Genomic DNA, 16,559 nt, shown 5'->3' on the forward strand with positions numbered 1-16,559 from the left:
AATGTCAGCGTAATGATTTATTCCTTTGTTGCAGTTATTGGTGTAGTTTTTTGGATAACCATCCCCTTTTCATGTAATTGTTGAGACAGAACCACAGCAAAACAATTTTGTCACCCAAGACAAATCCTTTATTGGCTTTCTTTAATGAATACTCCTATTTCTTCTCATAGTCTCCTCCCTCCATGCCTTTCAGCCTCCTTCCTCATGGACCTGTAGCTTATTCCCTTTTAACCTGAAGTCTGGCTTAAATATATTTGCCCCAGCTCATATCCCTCTTGACCTGTCCTTGCTATGATTCCAGAGGAACTAAGACATGCTCAATATTTGCCAATCATTGGCTACCTGCCTTTATAATTGTTTGGGGCTTTTAAAATCCTTTGAAACAATAATATGGGAGAAAAAAAAAGATGTACAAATACAAAGGAAGGATTGCCAAGTTTGAATAAAAAATTCAAAACGATCTTGATGAACTGCAGATATAATATGGAAAAACCAGTGTGCTTTTCAAGAGAAGACATCTGAGCCCATGTAAATATGGGCTGGGATCTGCTGTCTGATAGATAGCCCTAAAGAAACAGCTGTGCAGTGGTGCTGCATCATGCTATGAAACACGAACATCATATTGATTACAGAAAGAGGGGTGTAGCCTGTAAGATGTGTGGACTAATACTTTCAATCTGCTTAGATGTTAGTAAGGCCGTGATTCTGGATGCAGCAATTTAGGGCGGAGATCAATTAAAATCAATCTGGAGGGCTGCAGCGATGATAATGAGAAGACTAGAAAACGTGACTAAGAGAGGAAGAATAAGCAGGATGGGTTCAGCCTTAGGAGGCAGATGTGAAGATGGAATGTACACAGGAGTGCTGCAAACAGAGACTTTGTCATGTTTGTCAAAGAACAGGAAGCACTGCTTAAATGCAAGCAAGGAGTATGCCTTTGTAATTAGAGGGATTAGTTGAAGGGTTTGATTGATGCGTCTGGGGATATTGTGTAGTCTGTACCTTTGAAGGTCTTAAGTACAATAATCAGTCAGTGTAATTTCAAGTAAAAAAATATTTTTTTCCTGAAGTAGTTGGATGCTATTGCAGATCTTCTGTAAGGATTTTGTAGCTTACCTGTATCACTTCAAGAACAGAGCCTTGTTAGTAAAATCATAACTCTGCTTAGTTAAGAGCAAATAGTCAGAGGCGTTTTGTTGTAATATATCAATTCAGATTTCCCTCAATAGGGTATCTTCACATCTTCAACTCAGTTAAGTGTATTTAATTCTAGTTAGCACGAATTCTTTACACTGTTCATCTGGTAAAGAGGCTCAAAGTTCAGGTTCTTATAAGGATCAAATTACTGACAATATTTGTAGCATAGTAATTTCTCTCACCAAAGAGCTCCTTTGCATAATAACTTAGAGAAACTTCTATGTTGATACTTAAGCAGATTCCAAAAAAGGCTCAACTAAAAGGCAGTGCTTTAAGACTGCAGGCACTCAGAACAGCGAAGCACCGTTGCATGAACTTTCTGTATTACCTTTAGAAGACCCAGTAAGGCAAATAGAAGTGGAAAGTGTTTGGCTTAGTTTTAAAGCAGAGCGCAAACATCCAGAGAGGACAGAAAGCAAAAGCTTTGTCAGATTTCATTTATTTATTTGGGTGATTCCTTCATTGTTTTGTTATTGTGGGGCTTTTTTGTTTTGTTTTGTTTTGTTTTGAGGGTTTTTTTGTTGGTTTTTTTTGAGGATTTTTTTTTCTTTTTGCATTGTCCTGTGTTGTCATGTAATAATTAACCTAATGAAATTGCTTCTTTGCATGACTTTATTAACCCTTCCTGTGTTCATTCTCTCTTGACTTAAAAGCATAATCCATTAGAATTTAACCCTGATGGCTTGAAGAAGTCTGCTGTTCAGAAAGCCCTAAAGGTAAAATTAACATAGTTGTCCATTTAAGGTCACAGTAGTAATTGGAAATGCACGAACGCCTGCAACGTTTCTCTTCCAACAGTAGATGGGATTTCTTTAGAATAATTCAGTTTTATTTCCAGCTTCAAGAAGTGGCTACGACTGGTAAAATACTGTGGTCTGGGGTAATTTGGATTTTACATCAGTTGAGTGGAGTATAGGCTGCTTTAGGAGATCAGCATAAAGTAATCCTGAGAACTGGTAGGAATTAATATAGAAAGATCAAAGCTGACATGAAAGCTAAGACATCCTTTACATACTGAACAAAGCTTCACTGATCAACTTTGAGTGACTCACCGGTATCTTAATGTGGTTTTGAAATCTTTCTGTGAGATGCTTTCAGAAGGTTTTACATCACTTATATGAATGCTGAATAAATTCAACCCAGCCATTTGATATGGAAGACATCGTGTTGAGAAGCAGACTTGGAAGGCATAAGCCAAGTTCTTAGCTGACGAACTTGGACAGTAGGCAAGCTCAAATAGTCTGAATATCCTGTCAGGAGCAAATCTGTCAGTGGCAGATGTTAGTGGTACATCATGTGTGTGTGCAGATATTATTACCTATTTGGCATGAATTAAAATTGATGCTTATTCTGATACATAAGAAGAAATGGTCTGGTTTTGCAAACTGAGGTAGTTCCTTGATTTCATGAAGAAAGGAAACTTTGGGCACCTTTTTATAGATGAAGTAAAAATGGAACAAATTTTGCTTACCATTTTCAATGCCACCAGTTAGAGTGTAATCTAGCTTTCTTGGTGTTCTATAAACCTTTGTGTTCCACTGTCTCTGATTAGAACTCCATTCTTTTGATTAGAAATCACATAAGAAATGCAGCATTCATCCAAGAAAGGAGTAAATTCCTACCAGCTTTTTTTTTATTTCTAAAGGAAAGTATTGTTATAACCAGCGTGTCACGTTAAAATCAAGTAATACCAGTGAAAGTGTGATGATGTCAAAGATGTAAATTCAGATCCAAAAATATCACAAATACTCTCATTCTTAAATCATTTGAACTGGTTGTGACCTTACATGCATTAAGCAGATATTGACTAACTTGCTGTTTACAGAGTAGAGCTCAAAGTATATCATTAACCATGCATACTATATGTTCTGGGCCTTTAAAACTTCATTAACGCCTACTTGAGATGATTAACTTTCATGTCTAACTTTCTTCCTCGCGTAGATTTTTAAGTTAATTTGTTATTAAATAATGTAGTTCAGAATGTATCTGTGTTTATATAATTTGAATCTAAGCCTGTTTATCTTCACAGTTTGATGTAATGCTATACAGCTGGTGAGCAAGGCTCAGATATGGCAGATGATTGATTCTCTGATAAAGAGAATTTGGTAAACTGTACAAATAGACATCAGGTACATTATAGTGCATCTTCTTTCCCCCTCGACTGAAAAGGGGATAATATCAATATTCTGATATTACATCCAGTTTAATCACTCTACTGCAGTATACAGAAAGTGAGCATCCCAAGTTTGTGCTTTCTCCATATCTCCCATCTGCATGAGATTCTCATTTGGCAGTGTTAACTATGCTTCATGGGATCTGGGAGTTATTTTAATGCTCATTAACAGATAACAGTTTGCATTGTATCAGTTTCATCCAAAGAAAACAGGAAGGAGTCTAAAACTCCTGCTTAATTCTAGTGGTTTATTTTAGCTTACTTGGAGTAGTTGGACACCTTCATGTTAATGTGTTTTCAACTTACTAGCAAGACTGCCATTCCAGCCTGCTGAATAAAACTGTACAATACTGAGAATAATTGAGACACATATAGTAGAATGCAAATGATTTGTACTTCTAAGATGAAAACACTGAAGTTTCAGAGCAGGCAATTAGGAGGAGAGTTTATTCTGAGGACAAAGTTTTTGCTTTTTCTTTACCAGTCAGGAAAGAAACTAAACAGCAATCCCAACCCACTTGTTTTGCTGTCAGTTGGACATAAGGCACAGGAAAGTAAGGTAAGTTGCTGCTCTCCGTATCTGGTTCTGTCTATAGGCATTTGGTGGCTCTGTTCACTTGGTATTGGCTATGAAGTGGTTGACTGTATTCACCGCATAAAATGTGTCACCAGAACTAAAACTGCCAATGGGAAGCCGAGGATTGAACAGGAACTTAATTCAAGCTGTTCTTGAGACCAGGTTTATAACTATTTTAGATGTCCATCTGCAGTAGGTTACGATCTGCAACTGGGATTTCTACAATAGTGGTTGTGTAAGTAACAGTGAGAGCAAAGAGCAGGATGCAAAAACACTGACCAAGATTTGCAAATGTATAGAATCACAGAGTTACAGAATGTCCAGGTTGGAAGGAATGTCTGAAGATCGTCAGGATCAGTTTTATGGAATTGGTGGTTCAGTGGTGGACAAAAAGCTTGATGTGAGCCAGCAATGTGCACTTTACAGCCTGCAAGGCAAGGGCTTGCATCAAAAGAGGGGTGGCCAGCAGGGAGATGGAGGGGATTGTCCCTCTCTGCTCTGCCCTCATGAGGCCCCATCAGGAGTACTGCATCCAGCCTGGGGACCCTAGCACACAAATGTTGTTGGAGTGGGTCCAGAGGAGGGCCACAAAGATGGTCGGAGGGCTGGAGCACCTCCCCTATGAAGACAGGCTGAGGGAGTGGGGTGGCAAAGACAGTGGAGGCCTCACTGCACTTTTCCAGTTCTTGAGGGAGCTTATAAGCAGGAGGGAGACTGACTTCTTACAGTCTTGACAGTGATGGGACAAGGGGGGTGTGGCTTTAAACTAAAAGAGGGGAGATTAAGATATTAGGAGGAAAATTTTGAACTCAGACACATTTTTAAGGCACTGGAAAATGCTGTGGTTGCCCAATCCCTGAAGCACCCAAGAGCAGGTTGGATGTGGCCCTGGACAGCCTGATCTTGGTGGCTGGCAACCCTGCTTAATGCAAGAGAGTTGAATCTGAGCTGGCTTTAAGGTACTTTCCAACACAAACCATTCTATGATAGAATTAAAGGAGGACCTTAGATGAGCCTAAGTACTATGTAGTTGTCTTGAATATTTCCATAAAATGACTTTCCACCACTTCTCTGGGCAGCCTATTCTGGTGTTTAGTTGTTCTCATGGTAAATAATTTGTTAAATATATGTGGACAAAAATTCACCTTAAGCACTTGGTGGTTGTTGTCTCTTATGCTGTCAGTGTGTGTGTACCCTTGTGAAAGAGTACCCCCAGCTGGTCAATAGCCATCTTTCACATAATGGAATATTGTGATCCCTTTGCCCTTGCACATCTTTGTCTCTAAAAGAAACCCAATTCCTTCAAACCTCTTTCATATGTCAAGTTCTCCAACTCACTGATCATCTTTATAGTCTATTGGTGGACCCTCAACACCTGCTTTAATGCCTCTTAAATTCGGAATGGGACCAAAACTGGTCACAGATTTAGAACAGATATAAGAAAAAAATGACTCACAGTAAGAGTGGTGAAGCACTGGAAAGACTGCCCAGCGGGGTGGTGGATACCCCATCCCTGGAGACACTCGAGCTCAGGCTGGACAGGGCTGTAGATGTCCCTGTTCCTTGGAGGGAATTTGAACTATGGGACCTTTGAAGGTCCCTTTGTGTACTTTGCAAGATAAATAAAATGTCCACTTGACACAAGCTTTATTAGACAATGTTTTAGTAATTTGCCTGCTTCCCATAATTTTTTTTCTCTAATTTTAGATTCGATACAAGACCAATGAACCAGTATGGGAGGAAAACTTCACTTTCTTTGTACACAATCCCAAAAGGCAGGATCTTGAAGTTGAGGTACACTTTAGAGACCTTTCTTTTCTAAGACATTTCAGTAGCAATATTCAGATGTTACAGGCTGTTATGACATGAATGTCAGATTGTGAACACCATTAATTTTATACTTGAAGAGAAGGCAATGAAACGTTTGTTTGCATTTACTGTTAGAAGTAAGAGAGATTATAAGCAGTCTCTCAGAAGAACATAACAACTGATAGTTGTCATATTTAAAAAATACGAACAAAAGTAAATTTTGATGTCTGTCTTGAATCCTAACAGTCTTCTCAATTACAAGCAGAAATGCTGTTACGTATGGTTGATTTATTTCTTATACTGAGGAAGTCTTTGCTTTATCCAAATATCCCTTTTGCTGTCAGCACGCTATTTGCATCCTTCCTGTAACAATTCTGGGAATTCATTTTGCACAGGTGGAAACCACAGGTCAGGGATCGATTAGATGTAGATCTGATGGTTAATCTTCTGTCTTGCTTTTGCTGTAGAAGATGGAGATGAAGTAGGTGTGGAGCATATTTGCTATTTCCTTCTTCAGTGTAAATTTATGGTCAGGAAAGCTTGGATGAAGAACTGCGTTCTGTATGCATTTCTGCTTTTGTTTTTAAATAAATCCATTGTTTCCTGTCTCTGAATGTTTACAAAGCAGATGCTGCCATGTTACTTAGCTTCTGTGTTCCTTCAGGTGAGGGATGAACAGCACCAATGCTCTCTAGGGAACTTCAAACTGCCTCTAAGTCAGTTGCTGGAGAGTGAAGATTTAACGATGCATCAGCGGTTCCAGTTGAGCAACTCCGGTCCAAACAGCACTATAAACATGAAGATTGCACTCAGGGTACTTTAAAACTTTTCAAATTGTAAATATTTAAGCATGCTTACAACTAATATGACTTCTGGTCTTCTAGCCTCATGAAGAAGATAGTACATTTCCTTGTGTGTGTCAGTGTCTATTGTAGAGTAAGTGGTAGCGTTTTCAGTCTTGGTTCCCTGTCTTAATTTAACACCGTGTCATTAGTACCTTTGAAGAAACAAACGTGTTCCTCATTTTTATACTATTATAACACTGTATGTATTTTAACTGTATCTAGGTCCTTTCTCTTGAAAAGCAAGCAAGATCTCCAGATCATCAACACTCAGCACAAGTAAAAAGACCATCTGTTTCCAAAGATGCAAGAAAATCATCTTTTAAGCCTCAGGTTCCTGTCTCGCCACCGCTCGATTCAAGCAAACATGCTCCAGCTTCCCCAGCGACAGACAGTGATAAAAAGACTGATGTGGCTGAAAAAAGTCAGCCTCCTAATGCGAGTCCACAGTGGCCAACAGATCTCAGCAGAAGTTCCTCCAGTCTTCACGCCTCTAACTTCAATTACTCACCCAGCCACCTCTCAGTCAAAGAACCAACTCCTAGCATAGCCTCAGACATATCTCTGCCCATTGCCACACAGGAGCTCCGGCAAAGACTACGGCAACTTGAAAAGTATGATATTAATTACTTGGTTTTGCATTTTTTGCTTTTTTTTTTTTTTTAAATTCATTTCCCATAGCTCGTTCTTTTGAAGAGTGGAGCTGTTGGACAAAGACCTGAACTACAAGAAACCGGTAACGATATGCTCACATGCTAACTTGTATGAGCTCTCTTCTTTCACATCGATGAAGCGAAAACTGAAATGGATAAATATTACTCATGATGTGTTTCAGTTGGATCTTACTGTAAATATGCTTTTGTGGAACTAAACTTTTGTTCTGCTTTTTCCCCCGCAGCGGAACGACTCTGGGGCAGTCTCCGTTAGGACAGATACAGCTAACAATTCGTCATAGCTCACAAAGAAACAAATTGATTGTGGTGGTGCATTCCTGCAGGTGAGCATCAGAGACCAAGTATTCGTTCTGTGTGTGTTTCTTTGTAAGCATCAGCGTAGCTTGACTAGCTCTGAAACGGTTCGATTGTGTGGACCTTCTTTGTTGCTTTCAAAAGGACATGCTAGCTGTAATTAGGAATACGAAGTCATACAGAGATAGAGCAGTAAAAACTTCGTTGAAGACTTTGCTGTGATTTTTTCTTCTTTGCCTGGATCAGATTGTAGTTTAAGATGGTGTGTGAACACCAAAAACATGTATGTGGTGATGAAAAGAAGTTTAAGAGTGCTAAATTGAGGGATAGTAATGTAGACATATTTAGCAGGGTTTCATTTATTTTCTAAAGCATTTTTCCTTGTTTTTCACTTGTCACAGAAATCTGATAGCATTTTCAGAAGAAGGATCTGATCCATATGTTCGAATGTATTTATTGCCTGATAAGAGAAGATCGGGAAGAAGAAAAACACATGTATCAAAGAAGACATTAAACCCGGTGTTTGATCAAATGTATGTTCTAAATTGTGTGTGGTAGTTTTAGATCATCAAATCATAAAGCTGACAAACCAAGGCTTCTCTACTTAACTAAATGTGTGAGCTGTTGGAACTCCCAGTTGTCACCACCTGATTTGGTCATAGAATCATAGAATTACTCAGGTTGGAAAAGACCTCAAAGATCATCAAGTCCAACCGCAGCCTAACCATAGTTCCCTAACTCTAACAGCCCTCTGCTAAACCATATCCCTGAGCACCACATCCAAACAGCTCTTAAACACATCCAGAGACAATGATCAAACCACCTCCCTGGGGACCTATTCCGGTGTTTAACTACCCTTTCTGTAAAGAAGTGTTTCCTGACATCCAACCTAAGTTTACCTTGGCACGACTTGAGGCCATAACTTTTTTCTTTTTCTTCAGTTGTAATAGCTCTTCCCATCCTCCTATTTCCTGTTCTCCCTGTAGCCCTGCTTACTCTGTTTCCAGCTCCTCTCTTCTGCCCTATCCATGTCTGTTACATGCTGTTTGTGCTGGTAGCTAAGAAGTGGTGTGCTCTTGTAGGGCAGATGATAAGGTAGAGGCTCTGGCAGGTGTACCTGTTAGTGCAGTTCACTCCTATTTATTCCAGGTTGGTTTTACTGTGCCCATCAAAGTAAAGGATATTGCAAATCCATAAAGCTATTTAAGAACTGTAGTGACAAGCAGATGTAGACTGTGGTACAGTCAAGTGCTAACTCTCCATAAGCTTCAGATCTAGAAAACAAAACACATTCTTCCTTAAAAGTTAGTAGGTTTCTTCAGTGTGATAACGAGCTCTAGAGGAATGAGGATCAAGGCCAATTAGTTTTTCTTTTCCGGAGAGCAGTGGTGCTGAGCTGTCAAGGTATTGGGATGCCTTTGCTTTCTTTGCTCTTGTTTTACTGCTGGGCAGAAGTCCCTAATGTCTGATGTTGATGTCGATTGAGTATTGATAATGATCACAGCATAGAAGAAGATATTTTGCCAAAACTTTGGGATTTTTAAAATCTTGTTTATCTCAAAGTGTTGTTTTGTTTTTTGTTTTTTTCTTTTTCTATGGTTTTCCAAAGGAGCTGATTTCATTTTCATCTGAATTGTTGTTTAGCTGTAGGAACTGAACTCACACTTCAGTTATGAAATTCTCTCTAAAACATCACTTTGCCTGTCAGGTTTGATTTCAGTGTTTCCCTGCCTGAAGTGCAGAGAAGAACACTAGATGTAGCAGTGAAGAACAGCGGTGGTTTCTTGTCCAAAGATAAAGGGCTGCTTGGCAAAGTAAGTTGAAAATGAATTCCTTTCCTACAGTATGTTGTTATATAGAGACTAAAATCCTCTTGTGATATGAGCTTGTTAGTGTTGACTGACATAACTCGATTCAGGTAGTAAGCTTTTAAAAATGGCTTAGATATCAGGCTTCATTAAGGGAAGGAATAAATTGCAGAGGATGAGAGAACAGATATCAGACTGTGGGGTGGTGATCTTTTAAAGGCTGGCAGTAACAAAAAAACCAATTCTGCATGTCTGATGCAGTAATTATAGAGCCAGAGAAAGGAAGTAACCAGTAGAAAACTAAGGACAGCTCTGACAAAATTGGTAGTCTTGAACACAGGTGGCTCTTATTTGCAGTAGTGGTGAGAGGATAGCTTCTGATTTGTATCAGACAAGAAATAAAAGCAAGATTACACATTGTTCAGAAGCACACAACACATTTAGCTTTAGTAATTAATACTCTAGATTGTGAAATCCATGAAAAAGAACTGCTACTGGAGAATTTCCCAGTACCAAAACCAGCTATTGTGTTTTTGCCTCGCATTCTGTAGGCAATCATTAAATCACTCTATTTCCTAACATATGATCTGGGCATGCAAAAAGAAATAGGAAGTTCTTACACCCACTCAGATTGCTGTAATCAAGTTTTCTAAAGAGGATAAGATAGATCAGAACTGTGGCCAGTTGGTGGTGAGTTCCATTCTTACATTTTTCAGTTTACAAGGAAGACTGTTAGCATAAATATATCACCTGATTGCTGTATGCCTGGTTCAGAAGCTATTACTTATGGGTGTAGATGAGGTCAAAGCCAGCTATTTCAGGCTTCACCACAAGTCTGCAGCTGACAGATAACTATGGAGGAAGACTGTAAAACATATTTGTTAATGGCATTATTTATATTGTAGGTTTGAGGATTTTCAAATTTAGTCTTTAAAAAACTAAATAGAATGAAAGCCAGAACGCATTAAGCACGAGTTTAACTTTCCATAGGTACTGATACCTCTGGCATCTGAAGAACTTGCTAAAGGCTGGACCCTGTGGTAAGTGCGGTATTTCCTTTAGTAATAACAAAACCAAGAACTAGTGCGTTGACAATAGTGTTAATAATATACATTTTTTTTAATAAAAGGTTTTCCTTTTATTTCTTTAAGGTATGATTTAACAGAAGATGGTACAAGACCGCATGGTGCGAGCTAGGCCCGTGGACGCTGGCAGATCCCCACACCTCCTTATGCCAACCTTTATATATTTTTAAAGCGTTGTTCTCACAGATGTACCGATATTATTTTTATAGCTTTACCAATTTAGTTGTTAGACACATCCCCAGTAATTTTATAACGCTCGGCCATTTTATGCAGACATATCCTTTCTCATGGTTAAACCTTGTATTTTAATTTGCTCGACAATTTTACGTGTCACTGTCATGTGCAATAATGCAGTAACGTACCCTTTTGTGTTCAAATTGACCTTTATGGCAGTTAGACCAATTAGAAAGTGAAAAGATGTTCTGCTGTTCTCCTGCCTTGTTTTATATCTCACCAAGATATACTGTACTATGTAAATATATACTATTTTTTTATAATCCTTTCATTCTGGTTTGAATTCAGAAGAAAATTGGATAAAGGATATAGATATTTTCTTGTAAATGCATGTGAATTTCTTCAAAGGAATCTCTTTTGTCTTTGCAGCACAATGGTCTTAATGTTTATCATTTTGTGATAGTCTTCAAAAGCAAACCGCAGCAAAACGTTTTTACTTTATCACGCTTCTGGAAATGTACAAAACATTAACATTTTAATATTTATATATAAATGTATTATTCAAAAAGAAATCATGCTATGGAATATTATAAACAAAAGTGAAAATTCTATAAATATTGTATGAAAAGAGGTCCATGAATCGGTTTATAAATTGGAGCTTTCACGTAACAGAGTAAACATTACAAACGGTGGAGTTTTGTTATACAGGTTCGCTGGGTTTTGTTATTTATTCCTGTACTCTCCAGCACTGCAGACATGAGAACAGGGCTTTGTCTGTATTACAAACCAAATCTCTGGCTATTCAGAACTGTCCTTACTGCCTTGTTTCTCTGACAAGGTATACAAATCAGCTTGCATCATACAGTGGGCATATGTACAAAACATGTTATTTTTATTATACAGCGCTGTGCTAAATAGTTATTATGTTGTACCTTCTCTAATACTACAAAGGAACGCCAACGTGTAAGACAGTGTGAAACTGAGTTGAAACTGTACGGTTGCCTCACGGCTGCTTAGTGTGCTTGGTGCATGGAGTGGTCCACACTGCTTGCTCGAGAAATCATGGCATTGTGCTGAAGCATTGCCGTGGTCTGCTGCAAGATCAGCAGTGACACAGTTAGCACAACCTGATGGAAGTAGACAGCTGGGAGCTGAAGGAAGAATATTAGCTCACAACTCCAGTTTTATTAATGAAGGGGAAATTTTTTGTAACCAGAACTAGTTTTCTCAGACTGTTACATATATATATATATATAAAGTGCATTATGAATCCAAGAGAACAGTTCAGCTCTTTCAGAGCCAGCAGCCTCCTTCTTGGATGAGTATGCAATTAGACAGACAAAGTATGTTACTTAGTTTAAGATTCTAGAATGATCTCTCAGCCAAGAAAGAATTTTAAAGCAGAATAATAAACTCCTGAAATTAGCTTTATTGTAAAAGTACTGACAGAACCTTAATTCTAGATGTAGAATATGCCTACGACTAGATGTACCAAAGTGCCTACCATAAATGTAGCTTTTCATCATTTTCCAGTGTAAGAATTGACTCGTTTCAGTTTGTCTGAATTCAGTTTGATACGAACATTTCTCACATGACATACATACATCTCTATACAGTGATGGCCTTCTTACTGTCATATCTTCAACAAGACATTTTAGTAAACAAGCCTGATTGTAAGAAAACATTTCTTTTCAAAGGCTTCACTCTGTATCGGAGTGTATGAATGTCTCCATGTATCCGTACACTCATCTGTTCATATTAGATTCTTTTTGCTAGTTCTCCATTAATATGTTAGGAATGGAAAGACAGAGAATGATTGTTAATGCAGTTGCAATGCAGAGAGCAAAAGCTGCTGGAACTAAGTGGTGCACGTGCAGTCGTTCAGCACATTTGTCTTTGCCTTGGTTCAGCCAGAGGTGGACAGACTTCGGTTCAGCATCTTGGCCAGCAACTCATAAGAGTTTCATCCCTAGCCTACAAATAAGTCATCAGACTGATCTGGTGTTTCAAGCTGTAGGTGAGGTGTGAGGACAGATGATAGACATTTCTGCACTTGCACAAAAAAGAATGTGTATTTTGTCTTCTGAAGTCTCCAGAGGAAAAGACGCAGTGTTTGGGTAAATGCAAGGTGATATCACAAAGTGAAGGAGTGAATGAATTATATAGGATAGGTTTTCAAGATAGCTCAGGACCCCACATTAGGAATAGGATCTCAAAGAGAAATGAAGTTCCCAATTAGGAATCTAAAATGGAAGGAATTTTTTTTTTTGTAATTCAGAAAGATTAATTCCAATTGACAATAATCATTTGTGGATGTCAAACCGTTTAGAAGTGTTCTCTGCTGTGAATTTGGATCAGAATATAACTGGCTGTTCTACGTAATGGAATCAAACCTCTGTATCATAGTTACCAAGTTCTAAGTATTCTGTTTGTATGGATGTAAGGACAAACACTCTTCCTCTGGGCAAATATTGCACCTCATTATCAAGTCAGTGTGTTTAGTATCAACTGATATCTGTTCCTGTAGTTCTTGTATATCCTGTGCCTTAAAATATGAACATATGAAGAAGTTTAAGAAGTGGCTAAAACTGAGCTTTGTTACCTGTGTGTACCAACATGTACTGCTGGAACTGTTGAACTGATGAGAAAACCAGCTCTCTTTTACCGCGGTGGTATAACCCAAACTCCAATCAGCATGCATATCACGTGAGTTTGGAATAAAAGAATTTTAATCTTGTCTTGAATTCTTTATCAGAGCTGCAGCTAATGGTGAGAGTTGAATGAGAACAAAGGGTAATCAATTTTGTACAGATTGCCTTTTTTGCTCATGTAATTCTACATTATGATGCATGTATTTATTCAATAAATGGTTCATATAGAAGTCAGTGTGTTGCTTCCCTCTACACACACCCCCTCCCCCTTTATTTTGATATTCCTGTCCCATATGCAAATTATAAGAGCTTCTTATGCTCTTAAATAGAGTCGAATACACCAACCACTCTAATCTAGGTAGCCGTGCTCTTTGGGCTGATTGTTGGATTTTACATACGAGAAAATGACGTGAGAAGTGCAGGATCATAGAATCATAAAATGCTTTGAGTTGAAATGGACCAATCCTGTGTGGTGGGCAGGGTTGCTGCTCACCCCATCTGCCCACCCAGGGCCTTGAACACAGCCAGAGGTGGGGCATCCACAGCTTTCATAGAATCATAGAATCACCAAGGTTGGAGAAGACCTAAAAGATCATCCAGTCCAACCATTCACCTATTACTAATAGCTCCCACTAAACCATGTCCCTCAACACAATATCCAGTCTTTTCTTGGAGACTTTTCTGGGCAGTCTGTTCCAGTGCCTCACAGCACAATGAGGAAATAATTTTAACTGGCGACATCTAACCTAAATCTCCACTCTTTAAGTTTAAAGCCACCACCCTCCTCCATCCTATCATACTGGATATGTAAAAAGCCTATCTCCCTCCCTTTTCATAAGTTCCCCTCCAGCACTGGAAGGTCTTCCTAGAGCCTTCTCTTCTCTGAGCTAAACAAGCCCAGCTCCCTCAACCTCTCCTGGTGCAGGATGGGTTCCAGCCCTCTCACCATCTTCATGGCCCTCTCCAGCAGCTCTGCATCTTTCTTGTGCTGGAGACCCCCAGGCCTTTAAACAGTACTGGGGCCTCATGAGGGCAGAGCAGCGGGGCACGATCCCCTGCCTCTCCCTGCTGCCACCCCTCTGGTAATGCAGCGCAGGATACTGTTGGACTTCCAGGCTGCAGGCACACACTGCTGACTCATGTCCAGCCTTTCATCCACCTGGACCTCCCAGTTCCTTCTACTCAGGGCTACTCTCAGTAAGTTCATCTCCCAGTCTGTACACAGACCTGGGACTGCCCTGGCCCAAGTGCAACAGGTTCACACATATGAATTAGTAGACTCAAATAAGTGCTCCTTTTATTTTTCTCTTAAAACAATCAATCAAATTCTCAGAATTTTACTACTTCCTAATAATTATCATAAAATACACTTTTGAAAGGACGTGGAATTGCATGTCTTTGCCTTGGATTTAGAACAATCCCATTTCTACATGGCATTCTTTCATTCCACCTGCTTGGAAATGCACATATTGAAAGAAAATACAGCTATGTACTCAATAAAGTGGAGAAGTACCATTGGATCATCTATCTGTTGCAGAAAAATGGCTGTAGAAATGATGCTGTTTATTTTAAGTAATTGTAATAAAAACCTTTCCTTAAACAGCAAAAAAATGTGTCTGAATTCTTAGCATTACATTGTCATTTAACACCGAGTAAAACCATGCTCATTTTTGTAACTCCATAATGGGAAGATGTGCCCGACTGGCAAACCTGCAGCCAGTCCCAGTGCTGTTCAGGTGTCTCCACATTCCAGACTGGGATCCAAATGAAACCTTCCCTTCAGGTGCCGAGTGGGTCTGTACTTGGAAACAATGCATTCACAAGGTTTATCAGGGAGCAGAAACGATTACATATGACATTCCAGATGGATTTAGTTGTTAATTTGACAGGCTCAGCCATGTTTAGCCTTCTTAATACTTCCTGTTGTGTTTAATCTGTTTTGGACCATCCTTTAGTTTGTATCTTAGAGCTGTATTTGCCAATATGGTTAGCAGTAGAGTCCGTCTAAGGTGTTTTCACAGCTAAGAGCTGAATCCAAAATTAGTTTCCTATTTACCTACATTCTCCTCCAGACAAACTCTGATGGTACTTTCAATATTTGGTAGAAAGTACCAAAACTGAACGTGGTTCCCAGACCCATTTGTGGCTGTAGCTGGCCACTGAAAGATCCGAGCCAGTTAATAACAAATACTGCTTTTATACAGGTTAATGAAGTGCCTAATAATCATTGTATGCTGTTCTGCTCTTTTCTAAGGGTTACAGTTAGGCTGTCAGTATTCTCTGCCATCTTCTGAAATACACTAAATACATTATTTGAAAATTGCAAAGCAACTACAGTAAGAAATTCACTTTTATTTCTTTCGGGGTTATGCAGTGACTTCAGCTGCCAGATTAGACGGCAGCTCTGGCAGCAAAGTTCTCTAATCTGTATTCATGTGATAGAGGCGATGCTCTCTGTTCTCACCATCTGCAGGGAATACTGCTCGCCAGTCACCTATGCTGGGATCCAATTTGAGCAGAATGCTGCAGGTCTTCAGTTGCAACTGAAGTGAAGCCAGCAATGTCTTCCCCTTGTTCTTCTGCATCCTCACTAGCCACAAATTTCACTCTAAGGCCTACCTGCTGCCATTCTTCCCTTTAAGTTCCATACATAAATGGACACAAGGACACACAAAGCTAGTCGAGATCTTTTCACTGTGGGGCTGTATGTGCCCACATCCCAGGGCTGGTTCCTGCCTGGGGACGATGGGATGTACTCCTGGTCATCAACACCCCGCAGAGATGGTATGCAAGGGGTGAGCATCAGAAGAAAGCTGTGATGTCCCAGTTATGCACAGAATGTCAGTTGTAACACAGATAATGCTGACAAAGCAACAGCTGTCTGCAGGTACTGAATAAAGATCATTAAGTCTACAGGATGGCAGGATCCCTAGAATTAAAACAGGTGCTCAGTTTTAATAGTTGTCATTTCCAACACTGAATTTCAAATGAGAATTTTTTGTTCTTCAAGTGGATTTGCAAACTAACGCGTTACTCTACAGATCCTCACAGATTGACAAATGAAGCTTACCAAGCACTTCTCACAGTTTAATAACTCAGTGCTCTCCAAGACAGTTCTTTGCAGTCCTCAATAGAGGACAAATACTTCTGCTAATATTCAAAGTATTTTGCATGATCCCCATTTGGTCTCTGGAAGTTTAGTTCACGTCACCACATCGCTGTGTTTTCAAACTAGAATTGCTGAGGCCCTTGCTGAGTCTTGTGCAGCTCTGTTC

At 39.3% G+C, this 16,559-nt stretch overlaps 1 protein-coding gene across 3 annotated transcripts in view; it reads left to right on the forward strand.

The window, feature by feature from the left end:
• ESYT2 (extended synaptotagmin 2) overlaps window positions 1-14,869 on the forward strand; it is a 66,207-nt gene extending 51,338 nt beyond the window's left edge. Inside the window, exons 15-24 of one of the 3 annotated variants that reach the window (XM_072328320.1) lie at window positions 1,851-1,913; window positions 3,855-3,929; window positions 5,655-5,741; window positions 6,421-6,570; window positions 6,824-7,212; window positions 7,497-7,595; window positions 7,968-8,099; window positions 9,275-9,380; window positions 10,365-10,414; window positions 10,526-14,869. In XM_072328320.1, coding sequence (XP_072184421.1) covers window positions 1,851-1,913; window positions 3,855-3,929; window positions 5,655-5,741; window positions 6,421-6,570; window positions 6,824-7,212; window positions 7,497-7,595; window positions 7,968-8,099; window positions 9,275-9,380; window positions 10,365-10,414; window positions 10,526-10,571 — 1,197 coding nt within the window. In that variant the 3' untranslated portion in view covers window positions 10,572-14,869. The remainder of the gene's footprint in view (window positions 1-1,850; window positions 1,914-3,854; window positions 3,930-5,654; window positions 5,742-6,420; window positions 6,571-6,823; window positions 7,213-7,496; window positions 7,596-7,967; window positions 8,100-9,274; window positions 9,381-10,364; window positions 10,415-10,525) is intronic. The other 2 variants (XM_072328321.1, XM_072328322.1) reach the window with 2 other exon arrangements.
• The last annotated feature ends 1,690 nt before the right edge of the window (window positions 14,870-16,559 follow it).

Source organism: Excalfactoria chinensis, chromosome 2 (assembly GCF_039878825.1).
Source record: "Excalfactoria chinensis isolate bCotChi1 chromosome 2, bCotChi1.hap2, whole genome shotgun sequence".
Lineage (NCBI taxonomy): Eukaryota > Metazoa > Chordata > Aves > Galliformes > Phasianidae > Excalfactoria > Excalfactoria chinensis.